The sequence below is a fragment of the Cyprinodon variegatus genome, unplaced genomic scaffold (assembly GCF_000732505.1).
Source record: "Cyprinodon variegatus isolate N-32 unplaced genomic scaffold, C_variegatus-1.0 Scaffold1942, whole genome shotgun sequence".
Lineage (NCBI taxonomy): Eukaryota > Metazoa > Chordata > Actinopteri > Cyprinodontiformes > Cyprinodontidae > Cyprinodon > Cyprinodon variegatus.
Window position 1 is genome coordinate 17,688 of NW_015152395.1, and position 17,358 is coordinate 35,045.

A 17,358-nucleotide genomic window follows, 5' to 3' on the forward strand; every position below is an offset into this window, starting at 1 on the left:
AGCTGAATGCGTATAAGCTGATCCATATGCTTCTAGTGACCTCTGGTTATTTTAAAGAATATTTCATAATATCAAACAACCAGATAATAAAGTAAAAATACACAGGAACAGCTAGTTTTTCTGGCTTTTCTTGGTGATATTGTTGAAGTAAAACATGACATTTTGTGCAGGACAGACTAAACAGATTGAGCTGTCTTTGCTTGAAAATATCAAATCAATCCAACGCTGCAGCAACAGCAACAAAGAGGAATTGGTCTTCTTTGATTTTGTAAGTTTAGGTGGCATTTAAATTTGAAAGCCGACTGTGGGAAAATGATCTGATCTCCGATTACACAATTTTTAAAAAAGAAAATCCCCTTCAGCTCCTTCAGACGGATGAATCACCCTGAATGTCCAGGAGTTAATCTATAAAGCAGATCGATCAGAGCTTCATTGATGCTGAGGAGCTCCGCTTTGCTTAGAGAGGGCGCTGACTCATCTGCGACTACGGACTGCAACTGCGTGCGGCTTCTCCACCCAATTAGTCCGGTGACTTTTGAGAGGGGGGGGTGAGAGGGAGCAAAAAGAGTAAACAGCCGTGTCCACATTCAAGAATTTACTTCCAGCTGCTGCTAGCATTGTCTGGATCTAGACGCTACGGACGGACATGACAGCTGTGGCTCTGCTGCCCACGTCCATCTACACCACCTACATGTGTTCATGGTAATAACCAGACTCCAGTGAGACAAAGGAAAGGCCTTTAAGATGGAAAAGGCCACAGAACACTCCTCAAGGTAAACGCAATTGTTTCAATTGTTAAAAATGTAATGAGATAATCTACTGGATTAAAAAAAAATTCCTGGATAAACATCAATATGTGATGGGAGCACTGTTTCCATCTGCAGTCAAATCCAATCTAGGTTCTACCTGCACCCTTAAAAAAACAAAAAGGTATCACACATTTTAGATTTAGATTAGATCTGTGCTTTTCCTGAGTTAAATCCCTCACACATTTAGAGACACCCCTAGTAAAGACACACATAAAACATCCAAAATGAATCCCTCCTTATCTGCATGTTGCATAAATTCACACTGAAATTTTTAGGAGTAATCCAACCGTTATTTTGAGCCCATAGAATCAAGAGGATTGGCAATTTCTGGAATCCCTAGCAATAGAAAAACCATCTTTACTTTTTTTTTAAAGTTTAAACATATTTTAACATATTTAAACTTTAAATTAGAACATTATTACAATATTCTCTTTGCTTCTCTACCAAACTGGAATCATTTAGTCCAGACCTACTGTATCTGTAAAATGTTCAACTTTACTGCAGCTGTGATGAAATGAAGGCAGAGATCATCTTGCAACCAAGCAAAGGGAGGAGGATGGAAAGAATGTATCACATATTTCTTCATTTCATTTGGTACAATCATTTTTGATACCATTAACAGAAAAATAACAGCTTTAGAAAGACTGCCAAGAATAAACACTGCAGTCATTTTGTCTTAAAATGAGTTCAATTTTTTCCATGAATTGAGGAGGTAAGTGAGACACTTTGCCATGAAAACAAGACATTTTACATTTCAAATAAGAAAAAGCAATTGAATTATCTAATTATCTTATTTTAAGAGTTAAAAAATATAATTTAATTGGTTAATAATCTCATCTACCTGCTCAAATTAAGAGTAAATGCACTTTATTTAAGAAATGATTACTTATTTGTAGATCGTTTTTGCAGTGAACTTATGACAATTATTTTACCAAGTTAATAAAACTCCTTCAATGTAAGTGTTTAGAAATTTCAGCTTTCAAAACAAAAAGGATAAAACCCAGACATCAATCAGTGACACATGCTGTAATCATAGACTGTTATGTAAATTAAAATATTGTAAATGTCATGTCATCAGTAATAAATAAAGTTATATTGCAAGATCATAATGTTGAATAATTGTCCAACCCTACTAACGGCCGATTTTAGGAAGGTTTTTGAACACAAATTTAGCCGGTAAAAATAAAAAAAGCAGAAAAAGAATAGGATTATACATGCAGAGCGGACAGATTTAAATGAAGGCTTTTTTAGGCATTTTTAGCCGGGGTGTATATAAAAGCGGAGGGTGCTGCGGTGCTCATTGATTGAAAAAGGTTCCGTTCACATTTTTCCTCCTGATTTGTGATTAGTTGCAATCACATCGGTGCTCAAACTGATTCAGCACAGAATCATTTAACTTTCCAAGGTAAACTCAAATTGATGCAGAGGGTGTTTTTTTTTTGTCTGCAGTCTGGTTTGCCGTTTTTGTGGCCTATTAAAACCAGGAAAAGCAGCTAAGAATGGTTTCCTGGTAACAACAGTGTCTACAAGCATGATTGAAGCTTGATGCATTTATCTCCAAGAAACCAGGCACACTTTTGCTGCCTCCATTGTCTTTAAGTCAGCTTCATCTCATTTATTAGAAGTCTATTCCATATCTTTATAATAAAAAAGAAAAAAAAGAAAAATTGGGGAAAGAATATTTGAGATAATCCTTCCGTGGGATTGTTTATCATAATTATGAAAAGCAGGTGAAATAAATCATGAGCAAACACAGATGCAGTGATTTTTAAGCGCCATCTTTTTTATGATGAGCCTCTTTCAGCAAAACCTTTTTTTAGTTTATAACACTCTCAGATTTTCACAGTTTACTTCAGTAAACTTATCATAATGAAAGAAAAGTAGATGAATCAAAGCAAGTCAAAAACGTTCCTTTTCTGCGTATATCTTATATGAAAACACCCTTCACACTCTCGCACTGAAACTAGGTCTGTAATAATAATTACAGAGACGCAGAAACAGTTGAGCAGCAGTCAACATAACAGAAAATGTCAAACCTGCAACAGTGCGCATAAAGTATAGCAACTCATCTTTCAGGCCGTCAAACAGTAGTGATTCACTCATACACACACACACTCACACACACACGTGTGCACGCGCCTCTTTATGAAATCTTCTGATTTGTTCTTACTTTCTAAACACTGATTCTCTTCTAAACACGGAGGTAAAATCTGCTGACTTCCACTAGTTGTGCTTGGCACGAATCCCTTTTAAGTAGTTTTTCCAGCGCTTCACCACATCCCTGAAGATGGGAGCGTTGTCTATGGATGCCAGCAGCTGCAGCTGGTTAATGTGCGTGGTGTGATAGTCCCAGCGGGCCAGGTTGGGCGCCGTGCCCAACATGAAGTGACGCAGATCGTAGATGCTCCCGGACCCCGTGTCAAAGAGGGGCAGCATGGCCTTTAGAGACTCCATGCCGCGGCTGAACAGCTGACCTGCCTCTCTGCCCAGAATCTCCCCTGCTGTCTCAGCGACGTCGTAAAGCCCCAACAGGGAGTAGATGAAGCCGTTGAGGACGAACGAGCTGGGGGTGGTGGGGTACTCTTCATACCAGTCGTACTTGTTCATGAACACCGCTTTGACTCCGTGCTGCGCTGAAGGCACCTTATATGGTCCTACTGCCTTGAGGGCAGCGTTGAGGTAAGCATGGTTCTTGGTGAGGAGGTAGGCTCTCACCAGGGTGGACATGGCCTGGCCCTGAGCCATGGCCGAGTACCAGCCAGGTTCCAGGGGCCGGAAGCCCTCGCCCAGTTTTCGGGTGACCATGATGGGCCAGCCGCCTCGCTCGTCCTGGTTGCGCACCAGCCAGTCGCTGGCAGCGAAGAAGGCAGCCATGTGGGCAGTGGTGGAGATGGTAACGTTGTCGACAAAGCCCCGCCCATGCAGGACTAACCGCAACACCCGTCTGGGCATGATCTGAGAGGAAAAGCAGACAAAAAGTCATGAAAGAGTCAAGTGCTAATTTAATCATCCTATCCTGCATCTCTTATATATATAAAATACATGTAAACAACTTCATTATTTATAACTGTACAATTATCAAAGTCAAATTAGACTCAGAAATTAATGCTTAGAAAAAAAAACTCATTTTATTAACAACACATGTTCACTGAGTTTTTTTCTTTTATAGTATCCTTCAAAGAAAGAAGGGATTTCTTTACATTTTTAGGAAAGAAAAGGAGAAAATCGCAGTTGACTTTACTATCATTATTAATAATATTTACTCTCTGACAAATTAGGTAATACATTCACTTATAAAACAACATTCAACTTTATTTTCCCATTATTACATTTAAACTAAAAGCTGTTTTAGAAAAAAATTATAATTTCTCTGACTTAACTGAGACCTGCTTTTGTTTACTGTCCCATTGTTTTCTTATTTAATGTACTCAATACTCAGACTTTGTTGCTACAAATTCACAAATAAGGGCTTCCTACGATGTAAAATATTATGCATATATTCCATACTTTAAAGTTTTGAAAACTTACATTCATTCATACTTTTGTATTCTGTAAGTTATTAAAAAATACTTATACAACAAAGTTTCTCTTTTTGTAAAACAAAAGATTGTGGATTATAATAATAACTTAAGTTTTCATCATTTAAGTGGTGAAGTTTGGGTAAAAAAACCAACCTTTGTAGCTCTGACAGCCTTAGTGTTTGACAATCCGACTCCCTTCCTGAGATCGGTCATCAGGTCTCTGGTCAACGTGCTCCAGGAGGAGCGAGGCCCGATGCCGTAGGTGATGTCATGGTCTTTAAAGGCGATGAGCTGCGTGCTGGTCTGGTAGTGGATGGTGTAGGGCGGCCCCTTCTCTGTGGTTTCTAGGACGACGGACACGCTGCCATTGGAGGTGAACTTTAAGTCCAGGCTGAGGATGAAGTCTTTCAAGTTGCCCAGCTGCAGAGAAATGCCCTCTGAGGACTCTGTGAGAAGTGTTGGGGAGTGATACAGAAAGGGTGTCAAAGACAGACAGAATTAGCTGAGATTTTACTAAACACACACACACTAACCTCACTTGACTTATGTAAAAAGGCTTCTAACAAATTCTAAAAGGCTATTTTCAGCAGACTGACTCCAAGCTCTTTTATCTGCATCTTTTAATGCACTCTCCTTTCTTGGTTTATTTATATGATCTTTCTTCTAGTGGAGCAAATACTCCTCCCACTAGCAGAAGATAAAAAAAGAAATTCAGCAGGTTTAGAAATAATTTATGGTCAAAACCTTTCCGTCTTTACCAGCAGGTGTCTTGTACTATTATCCCCCATATCAAGTGCTTTGCTGTGTGTGTGGGACATAAAAGGAGGTAAAGCCCAGCGTGCACACGCACGCAGACAAGCTTCTTAAGGGATATGCACTGCAGATGTGTCCCTGCACACTGAGATCAATTAAGAGTATGTGAGAAAAAGGGCTGAAGAGCAAAAAAGAAACACATAAAATCTGCTGGAGTGAATGCGAGGCAGTGTTGTAACTTTTCCAGCTGCATTTTTACATTTCTTCCCTGCAGAGCCCACAGTTCAGTTTTCATGCTCATGCTCTGCGCCGAGCGAATTGCTTTAAAGTCGGTTTAGTTCAGGCGGATAAGTTGGTGCCAACTTCCCTTCAAGCCCCTAAAGCTCAAACTTTTTCTAGAGGCAGCCCTCTGTTGGCCGAGCTCCTTGGTCTTCAAGGAGAAAATGAAAAAGATTCTTCTGCCTAATCAGGGCTCCCCAGACGATAAAAGATGAGAGGATTCAAAAGTGAAGGAGAAGGAGGCTAATGGAATGAAGGGTCACACAAACACTGCTGAAGCCAGCCAAAGTCTGGAGAGGGTGAAAATGAGGCAACAGAGAGCAGACAATTGGGAATCAGAAGACAGAGGGATCTCGCATGACAGAAGCTGGGAGGGCAGAAGCTTATGAGTCCGACCGAGACACAAAGACAGTCGATCAGCAAGAGAATGAGCACAGAGACAGTCTGGCAGGGGCCTCTGGATGACTACGGCTCTTTAATGCACTCATAAATCCATTACTTAAGGCAAAGCAGAGGGTAAGTGGATTTGTACTCTGGCCCTGTGATTACTCTGCCATCAATAAAGGATGGGCAGGGAATACAGACGAGATTCCACCTCCACCGCTCAGCTCTGTGGCTGTTTAGCAATCAGTTGGGAAACAGAAATGACACGCTGCTGGGAATACGTCAGCGCAAACTGGGCAGGGGTACGATGGTGATAAAGAGATCTTAAAACATACGCAGAGTTAGGACCGGCTGTGCACATCATGTGGCCAAAAAGCGTGATAAATAAACGGGTGATGAAAACGTTCATGTGATCATTTATTCACGACCTCTGCTTTTTTCACATCTTCACAGTTCTTAGAAATTCTTCACCAAAGAAATGATCTTTTATCCTTTGATTTTTAAGGTTTCAATCTGTCTTTTGGTTTAAGTATTTTCTAGGACGTTACATGAGACTGCTTGTTTTCTACAGATAACAGCCTCTAATCCAAGTGTTATTTCATTTGTTGCATTATTTCAATCAGTTCAAAGCAACAATGAGTACTTGAAATAGTTTCTTTTATTTTATTTAGAGTAAATACACATCTCTGTTCAACTAGTGACATGTCAAGGATATACTCTTTTTCTGCCTCTTGCCCTTAAACCAATGGAGATGGTTGGTACAGAAAATAATCTACCAATAGAATGAAAACTTTTTTCCTCTTAAAATAAGATAATTAGACATTGCACACTTAATATAAGATGATGGGACACCCTACTCATAACAGACGAAGAATAGAAGCAGATGTGTAAATCAGAGTGGAGAAGCACCAAATCCAACAGTTGGAGAAAATATTGTTGGAAAAATGTCAAAAATGCCTAAAAAGTAAAAAATTATTGGAAAGAGATTAATAAAGTAATGCTATTAGGTTTTAAAACCCCAATTTTGCTTGATTTAAAAATTTAAATTATGCATTTAGGATACAAAACTTTCATAACTTTAACAAATAAATTGGATACTTGTGGAATATTAGGACAGAGTACTAGGGCCGGGCTTTTTTTAAAAATTCGCGAATTGAAATCGCTACGAGAATAAAAACTTTAAATTACGAGAATAAAGTCGTAATATTACGAGAATAAAGTCGTAATATTACGAGAATAAAGTTGTAAAATTACAGGAATAAAGTCGCAATATTACGAGGATAAAGTCGTAATATTACGAGAATAAAGTNATAAAGTCGTAATATTACGAGAATAAAGTTGTAATATTACGAGAATAAAGTTGCAGTATTACAAGGATAAAGTCGTAATATTACGAGGATAAAGTCCTAAAATTACGAGAATAAAGTCTCAATATTATGAGAATAAAGCAATAATATTATGAGAATACAGTCATATTTTAAATTATATTACATATATTACATAATTGTAAAATTCTTTTTATGTGAAGTTATACTTTGGCATCGGTTTGACAAAAAAGGAAATCTTTTAGCACACCAGCATCAAATTGGGCAGTATGTCAAAGTGGACTCAGGTTGCTGTTTGGTGGTGATGGTCAGCCGTCATATGCTGGTTAAATCTCAACGCTTTCATTCTGAAATGGGTTGCGGTATGATGACTTTATTCTCATAATTTTTCAACTTTATTCTCGTCATTTTTCAACTTCATTCTCGTAATTTTATGACTTTATTCTCGTAATGTTATGATTTTATTCTTGTAATATTATGACCTTATTCTCATAACGTTATGACTTGCTCGTATTTAAAAAAAAAAAATTCTCTAGCCTGCCCATAATACTCGGTTGTAGAATATACTACTGTCAGTAGTGAGGAAAACTATCCTAAACAAGGAAGATAAAGCATGAACTGACCGTTAAGGAGTTGAATAAGGTGAGCACAGATGGAAGATGAAAAAACTAATTATGATTGTACATATGAGTGTATTATTTAAACACTGGTAGAATGGGAAAAATATGCTAGAAAATGAGTTTATATAGCCTGAAAATATGTAAATCTAATGTATTTTTATTATTTGTAAAATCCATTAATCTGTCTCAACTTTAGCTATTAAATAATTCTACATGTGTTGCCTATCTGTTTTCTACGGTGGCCCAGAGGTGTAAGGTCAAAAACACAAGCCCCAACACAAAAACTTAACAACCTGCAACAGAAGTAACAGTGCCTGCTGCTAATCTTGTAATTAAGGATCTAAAGATCATACTTGTTAGCAGCGTTATGAATGGTTAGCCCCACTCCGGTGTCTGAATCAGTGGTCCGGACCATAATCATGTATATAAATAAACCCCTCACTGACACCATCTTGGGGCGGCTGACCGCTCCCCTCAGTGTAATTCTATACGGTAGGATCAATGAAGTATCAAAGTATTTAATCAATCGTAACTCGCTGAATACCATACATGTCACGCATTTGTGTTACAAATCTTATAAATACGGCTCTTAAAGGATGGTCAGGTGTATTTTTATATTTTACTGGAGTTAATAATAAAATATTATATGATGTATATATTTTGCAGAACACGGCATATCTCACTGTATTTGTAATATTTGTAACATGAAATATCTGGTCTACCTGGAAAGGAGAGTTTTTGACTTGCTCCCATTGCTTTGTCTCCAAGTTGAGCCGGCAACAAACTTCCAATTGTGCATGCAAAAACAACAGGGTTCAGTTTGTCCTGTATCTGTGAACCATTCACAAACTCAAAGCCCAAGTAGTACAAGAAGCCATGGGGAAGATTGTCTCCCATTGACAAGTTACAGCAGGTTGCCATGGAAACTCTGGATCCAGGCTGTTGGGAGAAACCCTGCTGACCATTTCTTAGGCAATTCCCCCTTTCTACTTTGGAGTCAAGCAATGAATCCAGTTTTATTTGATCTCCTTACATTGCAAGAAAAATAAAACTTCACTGATGTCACACAGGAGAAAATGACATTTTTATAGTATTTTAAAGCATATCAAATTATAGGACAAAAATAAAAAAACTTGATTTTGCATTTAAAAATGTAAAGCCCATTAAACAAATGGTGTATAAGTTATCTCAAAGGGGACAGAAAAGAGTATTGTGATCTGAATCAAATCAAGAGCATTTGTTAGTAGAGTGTTGGTTCAGCAGCTTGGATTAAACTCCCCTTATGTTTCCTATTTGGGGCCAAACAACAAGAATTTTTTTGCTGCTTTGGCAAATAGATACAAATTTGAACTCCATCTCTTTCCTATAAAGCTTGTATTTTCCCACAGTGATTTAATGTTTATTGATAGCGGCAGCCTGCATCATTCCTGTGCTGGATTCAGATTGCTTAATGACGCACAAGGGATCTGATGCACGCATGTAACCCAGTATTACAGTTTTTGATGTCATCTTCACTGTAAACTGTTCATCCAGCTACAGCGCTGTCAGGGTTGTATAAACAAACTGTTTTTACACCCGCTGCCTCACATTTAGCGGTCCAGCAAGTGGGACAAAGCAGGGTTTAGTACTGAGAAGCACACAAACCTACCATTGTACTTAGAATATCCGTAAAAGTTTGTCAACATAAGCCGTAAGACCCCATTGAAAAATTTGTTTTAGATTAGTCAATTTTCTATGTGCAGCCATAAACCAGAAGATTAGTAAGGCAGATTTTTCTTTGTTAATGCATAAACCTTAGAATAAGATCATCCATGAACCAAAGAGTTCAGACCGTAGGGCTAAAGTGGTGTTAAGAGTGAGTAGCTATTCAAAACTGGGCCACACCAGCCAAAGCCGTTGGTAGATTAGCAGCATATTCCTGTATTTAACCGATCGCTGCTCTAAAGACCTGGATGATGCACCTGCTTTCTGGGACTTTATTTGGCCTAGAGCAGATTTTTTCTATATTGCGGACAGAAGTGAACAATAATGCAGAGTTTGCAAGCAGCATGGACATACTGGCAGAGTACCTTCATACACAAGCAGGGGTAAAAGCTGTTTTTCTGCAACTGTATGAATACACTTGATCATGATTGGCACAAAATGTTACTCTGAAGCATCAACCAAACACACTGGGTGAGAAAATAAGAGGGGCTCAATGGTAGAGAGCATTTGTGAAGGAATGTGTGGATGGTAGATGGCAGGTTATTATCAGGGGACAGACAATTGATCCACTTGTCAGAGGCTTTGAGAGATTGTTCAACAGCCGTGTCCTAGATACAGCGAAGAGGAAAGAAAAAAAAGGACTCAAATTGGAAAGGGAGGGAGGTGAAGGGACTGAAAGAAAAACTGACAGCACAGGAAGAAAACCAGAAAGTTTTGACGAAGGAGGAGAAAAGGGCATCAGTATGATTCGATGAAGTAAAAGGGTACAGAGGGATGGTAAGTGGGTGGAAATGCGTAAACAGCAGAGGAAGACTGACAGAAATCTGGGGTAGATGGGGAAGATTAATGACGAACGGGGGGAGGCTGTGGGGGGCGAGCTGAGAAGTGATGAAAACAAGATGATCTTGAGGAAAGAATGCCACGAGGACGACTTGACCTGAGAGTGGAACTGGGGTGGGGGGGAGGTGAGGAGATACTGAGTGGTGAAATGAAAAGAAAGTGGTAATGATGAGCAGCCGAAATCTGGAGAATAAGGACAAGGGAGGGAATATAATAGAGATGGCAGCTCAACAGAAAGAGAGAGCGGGAGAGAGAGTGTGTCCTGGAAATATCAGCAGGAGATAAGAGGAGAATAAAGCCTGCTCACAGTCAGCTCTGGGTAAAAAGATTTTGACTTTCTCCCACTTCCAGAAATAACTCTGTCTCATGGCTTTGGTCACGTTAGAGCTGTAAAACTGAGCTACACTCCAAATCTCTACAGTAAATAGCCAGTCAAGTCCTATTTATTGATAGCAAGCCCAACCAGGGATAAACCAGACATTGTAGACTTTATTTGTGACAACATAATAACTGAATAGTGTATGACTGGAGGCAAGAGGAAAAAAAATTAATTGAATTGTTGTGGTGGAAGAATCCATTATCATAGATGCATACGTAACAAACTTTTAGTCCAAGAATTAAAAAGGAATACAAAATATAAATATTTCATAATGTAGTATATCAAATTAAAATCCAGGCTAACATATTGAACAATGTCATGAGTTAGGCAATAGCCATTGCACCATAAATGATTACTAGTGACCAAAGATAAGTCCTAATCTGTATCGTTTTCCTTTTTATTGAGGATGCAACATGCAGTTTTTTTTGTTCTGTCAAAAGTCAAACCGATGTAAAAATGTACTTAAAATGTGAAGGAGAAAAGAATAGTTTTTTGGCAAAACAATTTTCTTTTTTTTTTTTAAAGATTTTAAATTTCAACTAAATATTTTAATATTCTTTTTTAGGTAATTTTTTTCTTTTGAATAAATAGTTTCAATTCCCAAATACATTGCTTAAGCCGGGCATACACTATATGATTCTTTGAATTTTTTGATCTTTGACTTTCAGCCTGATTGTGCGTTGTGTAGTATACAAAGGGTAAGAGGGGTGATCCGCCTCTCACAACTCCCTCCCGATCAGGAATCGTGAGTTCGGCAAAAAAATCAAACATGTCTGAAATTCAGTCGGCCGTTGTGGGCAAACAGCTGTGGGCATGCACAAACAAGCACTCTTCTTCCTCTCAGACATGGCGGGGCTGTGAATGAAATGGAGTTCTTTCTGTATAATTGACAGACCGCAGTAGCCACATTTGCTCAGCCATGTTTTCGTCCAAATACGTCGTCGCCTTTTCTTTTTAGGGCTTTCAGCACAAAATTGCACAAATTGCACGTTTCACTCTAGTGAGCTTGATATTCCTACTACTCATTTGGCTCCCGGATAGAGGAATCTAAGTAGCCCCATCTCACTGCGGAGCTGAGTCCGACGTGGTTTTTAGACGTACAGTGTGAGCAGGTAGATTGCATCAGAGTGTCGGGTCGCACAGTGTGAGAACATACATAGTGAACTGTGAACTTTTAAACCCTGCGGTTTCATCGTACAGTGTGAGCTGTAACTGCGTGCAGCTATTGAAAATATCGCAGTGTATGCCCGGCTTAAAGGGGGCTGTAATGACCCAAGTCTCAATGTAATACACATGAACAACATATTGATAATCCCTTTATCAGTTTATAATCTCAGCTAAAACCACAAATGCAGCATAAACAAAGGTGTTCCAATTAGTCCCTAAGAAGGATTTTTTGGTAAATGTACAGTGTTGGATGTTATAACAGTAAAGTACAGTCTAAGCCCTTTTATCGGCATGGTATTCAGATATTTATACTAGTCTGAATCTCTATTAGGCAGGTTTAAACTCCTAAAAGTCTAGCTTTGCAACATTCAAATTTCAACATCGATTCAGAAAGCTGTGTAGTGAAAGTTAGAAGACACCATACAACAAAGAAAATAGTCTGCCAGAGGCTTAGCGCCCAGGTTAGTCAGTTCCATATGAGCCATGATGTGAAGAAAAGCTGCTGAATTATATTAGATTCCTCAGGGTTGAAACATTCTGAAATGGCTTCAAGGATGGTGCAATGCTCCGGTCAGTTTTATTATAAGAGATGAAACTTTCCTTCTTCAAAAAGTGCATTACTGCTGTACTTAGGGAGAGACACTGTTATATACTTTTTAATATTCATTGCCCAGGAAGATGTTTTAAAGCTCAAGCAGGAATAGTCAAGCATTTTATTTATAACTGCTGTGCTGGCCTTAAAGTGACTATGAAGCGGAAACTTAGATCCCATTAGATGAGATGTTATTTAATGTTCAGAAAACAAATTCCTCTGAAGCTTAAGATACCAACTGAGCCACAGACTGAAGTCATTGAAGAACTTCAATTTAGTTATTTTTGTCATTTATTTTTATTTTTCTATTTAGTTATATATCCATTCTATGATTAAAAAAAATAACACCATTTCCATTAAGTACATGTATAGGCTGGTTACCAGCATCAAGATATAGGTTGATTTAAAAATACTAAAATTGTTCAAATTTCAGACTAACACACTTTTCTCATGATCTATATATATATTTTTTTTCTATGCCATTAACGGCCTTTTCAAAAGCTAATTAAGAACACATTTGTCAAGTAAGGCTATGAATTTTTCATATCACATTCCTTTTTAACTAATTTATTGTTTGATGTTTGAATGTTTTTATAATTCTATTACATGCTTTGGTTTCCTTATTCTTCTATTTATTGGCTTCCTGTAGGACCATTGATAGATTTTAAAATCCTCCTTCTCACATTTAATGCCTAAAATTACAAAGCTTTATCTTATATCAGAGATCTGGTTATTTCTTATATTCCTAACAGACGACCTCACTTTCAATCTGCAGGTTTACTAGTGGTTTCTAGAATTTCTAAAAGTAGAATGGGAGGCAGATCTTTTAGTTATCAGGCTCCTTTTCTGTGGAACCAACTACCAGTTTTAGTTCGTGAGGCAGACACCCTGTCTACTTTTAAGGGTAGGCTTAAAACTCTTTTTGATAAAGTTTATAGTTAGAGTGGCTCAGGTTATCTCTCTAGTTATGCTTCTATAGGCTTAGGCTGCTGGAGGACAGGAAACCCTTTTGCCTCCTTCTGCTTAATTCTAGCTCTATTCTCCCATTCTGCAGTATTTGAAAATCAACCATTAACAATGTTCTTTCAGCTCTTCCCATAATAGATGCTTCATAAGGTACACCATCCTGGAGAGAAATAACAGCTGGGGTCCTTCCATCTACACCTTAGATTATAGATGATAGAGTTGGGTCTGTTTTCAGTGCTTGGTCATATTTCTCCCCTGTGCAAAGCTCAGCTTCTACTGTGACTAACTGTATGGGCTCCCTTTCATCCCGTTGACATTCAGAGCTCATCAGCTCAACCGTTTCTCTCCCAGACAGAGCCCACTATTTTACCATTAACTTTTCCGACATAAAAAGGATTCATAGTTCAGTGGTTTTATATTAGATTTGCATGGGACCCAGAGTGGAGGCTGTGGGGATTGAACTGGGTACTTGCAACCATCTCAGAGCACGAGCGCACTGCTCTAACCACCAGGCCAACAATCCCTAAATATAAATAAACTGAATCGAAATTGAACTGAAGGTGGCCGCTCACACTGATCCTGGTTCTGCTGGAGGTTTCTTCCTGTTAAAAGGAAGTTTTTCCACTCCACTGTCTCTTCAAGCATGCTTAGTGTGAGGGATTGACTTCGAGTCAATGAGTCGATGCAATCAACTGGTTTTCCTCAATAGAAAACTTTAAATCAATCTGACTCTATGATCTGGTGAACTGTAAAGTGCCTTGAGATGATATGTGTTGAGAATTGGCGCTATATAAATAAACCGAATTGAACTGAATTGGATATGAAAGAGGCTGTAATTAACATAAATTTGATTGAAATATTAAAATTCCCAACAACTATTATACTTTAAAAACAACCTAAAATAACATTTTTAAAATCATTAACATTCAAAACAGGATTATACCTTTTAATGGTCGAAGATAATGTTGCAGCATTGTCCTCATATAATGGCAGTTTTATTCATCTAGCTTCTGGAGCCCTAATTTCAGCCACTTATATTCATGTATTCATGCTCTGATTGAACAATGTTAACTAGAGGTATTACAGCCTGTCCCATCAGGTGGATATTTCCCACTGATTAAGTGAACAAAGCATGATTAATATGTGATATAGAGCCTGCTGATGATTAAATCATTAGATTCTAGGAATGTCATTATGCAGCAGTTCTTCTGTCAACCATAACAGGCAGAGTTCTCCCACTATGGCCATTGTTCACTGCAGAGCATCAGTCTATCCTGAGGGTACAGTTGCAAATCGAGCGGACTGCAGCCACAGTTAACCAGAGATAAGCTGCTTGCCCTGAGGCCATCTGGTCAAATAGATGGATGACATACCTGGAGCGCTGAACTGACGCACAGAGGTAGATCTTGTCTTGTCATGAACACGACTCAGGCTGCAACCTTTGGGCACACCCCAGGATGCTGTGCTGACCCTGCTGTCCTTCTCCTCGGCTGTGTCATAGACCTCCACGTGGGGAGCACGCTCGGTCAGGTTTTTGCTGTAATGGCTCAAACCGTACTGGGCAATCTGGATGGCATAGAAGTAACCCTGAGGGCCCCACTGAGTGGAGAGAGGCACACCTGTGTGGGAAATTAGGAAGCATGAAAGGATTGTTTTAAAACTGAGCCTGAGAATGTAGCTAAAGATAAGAAATCCCTTTTAAAAATCCTACGTTTGATTTCAGTTCATTTGAAAACATTCAACTTGTTCTTAGATAAATTTATAAACACAATAAAAAAATAAAAAAAAAACGACCCCAAGACCTGATAGCCCATCAATAATACATTCTAAAAGAGAAAAAGAATGCACTAAAAAGGAAAGCATAAAAAAGCAATAAAATGACACCAGTGATGGCAAACTATTGGATAATGCTGTGAAATTTCAGCTAATCTGCTCTATTTCTCTGCAGGCTGTCCCCCAGCAAAGTGAAATAGCTCAGCCAGGAGAATTACTGATGAACAGATAGCTCTCTAAAACCTTATGACAAGCGGGATGCATGTTCCCCATAAAATCCATCCATTTAAGAAGAAGATAATAAAATTGGCCTGAAAATGTGCCACCTCTTTTAGAGCAAATGCGAACTACACTGATCCTTCACTTATTGTATCATATCGCTATATCTATAAAAAACAAAACAGATGTTACAACTCATGCACCATATTACAACCCTTTCCTTAAAAACGCGATGCTAATGTTGATTAAATAAACCCCCAAAACCTTCACCTGTTAAGATAATTATCATTGATGATTTGCGAGTTTATTACACCCTAATATTAGCTGCCTGCTGCATGTCAGAACAAATGTTTTCCCCAGTAGTTTATCTAATTAGGACAGTTCCTCTGTCTGCATATACAGTTATCTTGATTTTCTACGTGGCAAAAATTTGGGAATGGAATGAGAGCGGTGTCCTTCAGCCAAAAACAAAGTGTAATATTGTGATAAGGCTGGAGCTATGGAGGTCTCCTCATCTGCAAACTTATATGATGTAATGATGTGGCAGACTGGAGTTGTATAAAATGCTTCTTTAACTGTTTATCTTAGCCGCTTCACGATAAGTGAGCCCAGTTGGTAAGCAGCTGTCTTCTATAACTCTAAGCAACTTCTCTGATTTTAGTAAGATTACAATTTCTATCAAAATCCGTTGTCATGTCTCAAAAATAACACTACATATACATTATTAAGGGTTATTTAAAGAGTTTGTCCTGAGTGATCTCTTTTCAGGAAAAAGAACCAGGGAGGGAAAGCTTCAAGGTGTAAACACAGAGCTTTCCTTTAACACACTTTTTAAGCTTTCTGGTAACGAACGCAGAAAAAAACAAACAAAATAAAATTAAACTTCAGAACATTCAGTTAGGGCTATGCTTGTTTAGATGAATTGTAAAACCAATGGGGGAAAAAAACTATAAAAAAAAAAAACCTTAAGTTAAAATAACCTGCAAAATGTACTGCCTGCAATAAAACAGATAATTATTATGAACTCTGGGGTGAAACGTAAGTGAGATGTTGTTCTGAATCAGTTCCTTAAACGCAAACAGTCAGCAGCATTTTAAAGCAGCATTGGATGAGTCCACACAATTTTCTGCTGCTTTCAGCTGCCTTTCTGTTTCTGACCTCTATTCACATTTCCTTCAATCCAAATAACTAGTTCTGTGCAGGAAAATGTTTTTTTTTGGTCCTTTTAATAGTCATAATGATATTTCTGTCAAAGTGTTACATCAGCTGTATATCATCAGATCAGATGGAGCGACATCGTTCCACTGCACCACTCAGTTATACTGCTTCCTGAATAATCCATCTGTGTTTTCACATTTATGAAGAAAGAAAATTAAAATTAAATTGATATAATATGATACATTTATGCCTTTCTGTTATACGAGCTTTGTTACTTAGCATACATTGATTGTAACCTTACTTTTAAACACAAACGCACATCAGACACCAATGCAGCACATCAGAAGTGAACATTCTGGTGTAAATTTTCTGTAGTGAAGTTATCTGAAACCTGACTGAGTATTTCTCCATTTGAGCGATGCTGACAAGAAAGAGGATAAACTCATATGCATGCAGATCCACAAACATTTATTTCAATGCTCCTGGAAGACTTTTCTCTCCGCCTGTCTTGTTACTTGCATCTCCCTCAACAATTTAAGTTGTGGCTGTCATATTTCAACACAGCAGCAAAGCAGAACTGCACTGAAGTAAAGTAATCCATGTTAAACTGACTGCCAAGTCTGCAGATATTCTCCTGTCTTTTTGGAAAATAATCTGACATTAGGATTAAGGTGGGATTAATGTAGCAGCAAAGTATCAATGTAGTGTCTTAACCAGATGTGGGTACCTGAAACGTATGTACTCAAGAGTAGGGATGGGGATCGTTAATATTTATTGATATCGATACCTTTATCGATACTCCATATCGATCCGAGTCTTTATCGATACCACTATCGATACTTTTCTGTTATTTGGTGGAAAGACGATGC

At 38.3% G+C, this 17,358-nt stretch overlaps 1 protein-coding gene across 1 annotated transcript in view; it reads right to left on the minus strand.

The window, feature by feature from the left end:
* Window positions 1–1,609: 1,609 nt before the first annotated feature.
* The window catches only part of glce (glucuronic acid epimerase), a 36,093-nt gene continuing 20,344 nt past the window's right edge, over window positions 1,610–17,358 (minus strand). The window contains exons 3-5 of the mRNA XM_015405012.1: window positions 14,713–14,958; window positions 4,484–4,776; window positions 1,610–3,764 (exon numbers count right to left, since the gene is read on the minus strand). Coding sequence (XP_015260498.1) covers window positions 3,033–3,764; window positions 4,484–4,776; window positions 14,713–14,958 — 1,271 coding nt within the window. The 3' untranslated portion in view covers window positions 1,610–3,032. The remainder of the gene's footprint in view (window positions 3,765–4,483; window positions 4,777–14,712; window positions 14,959–17,358) is intronic.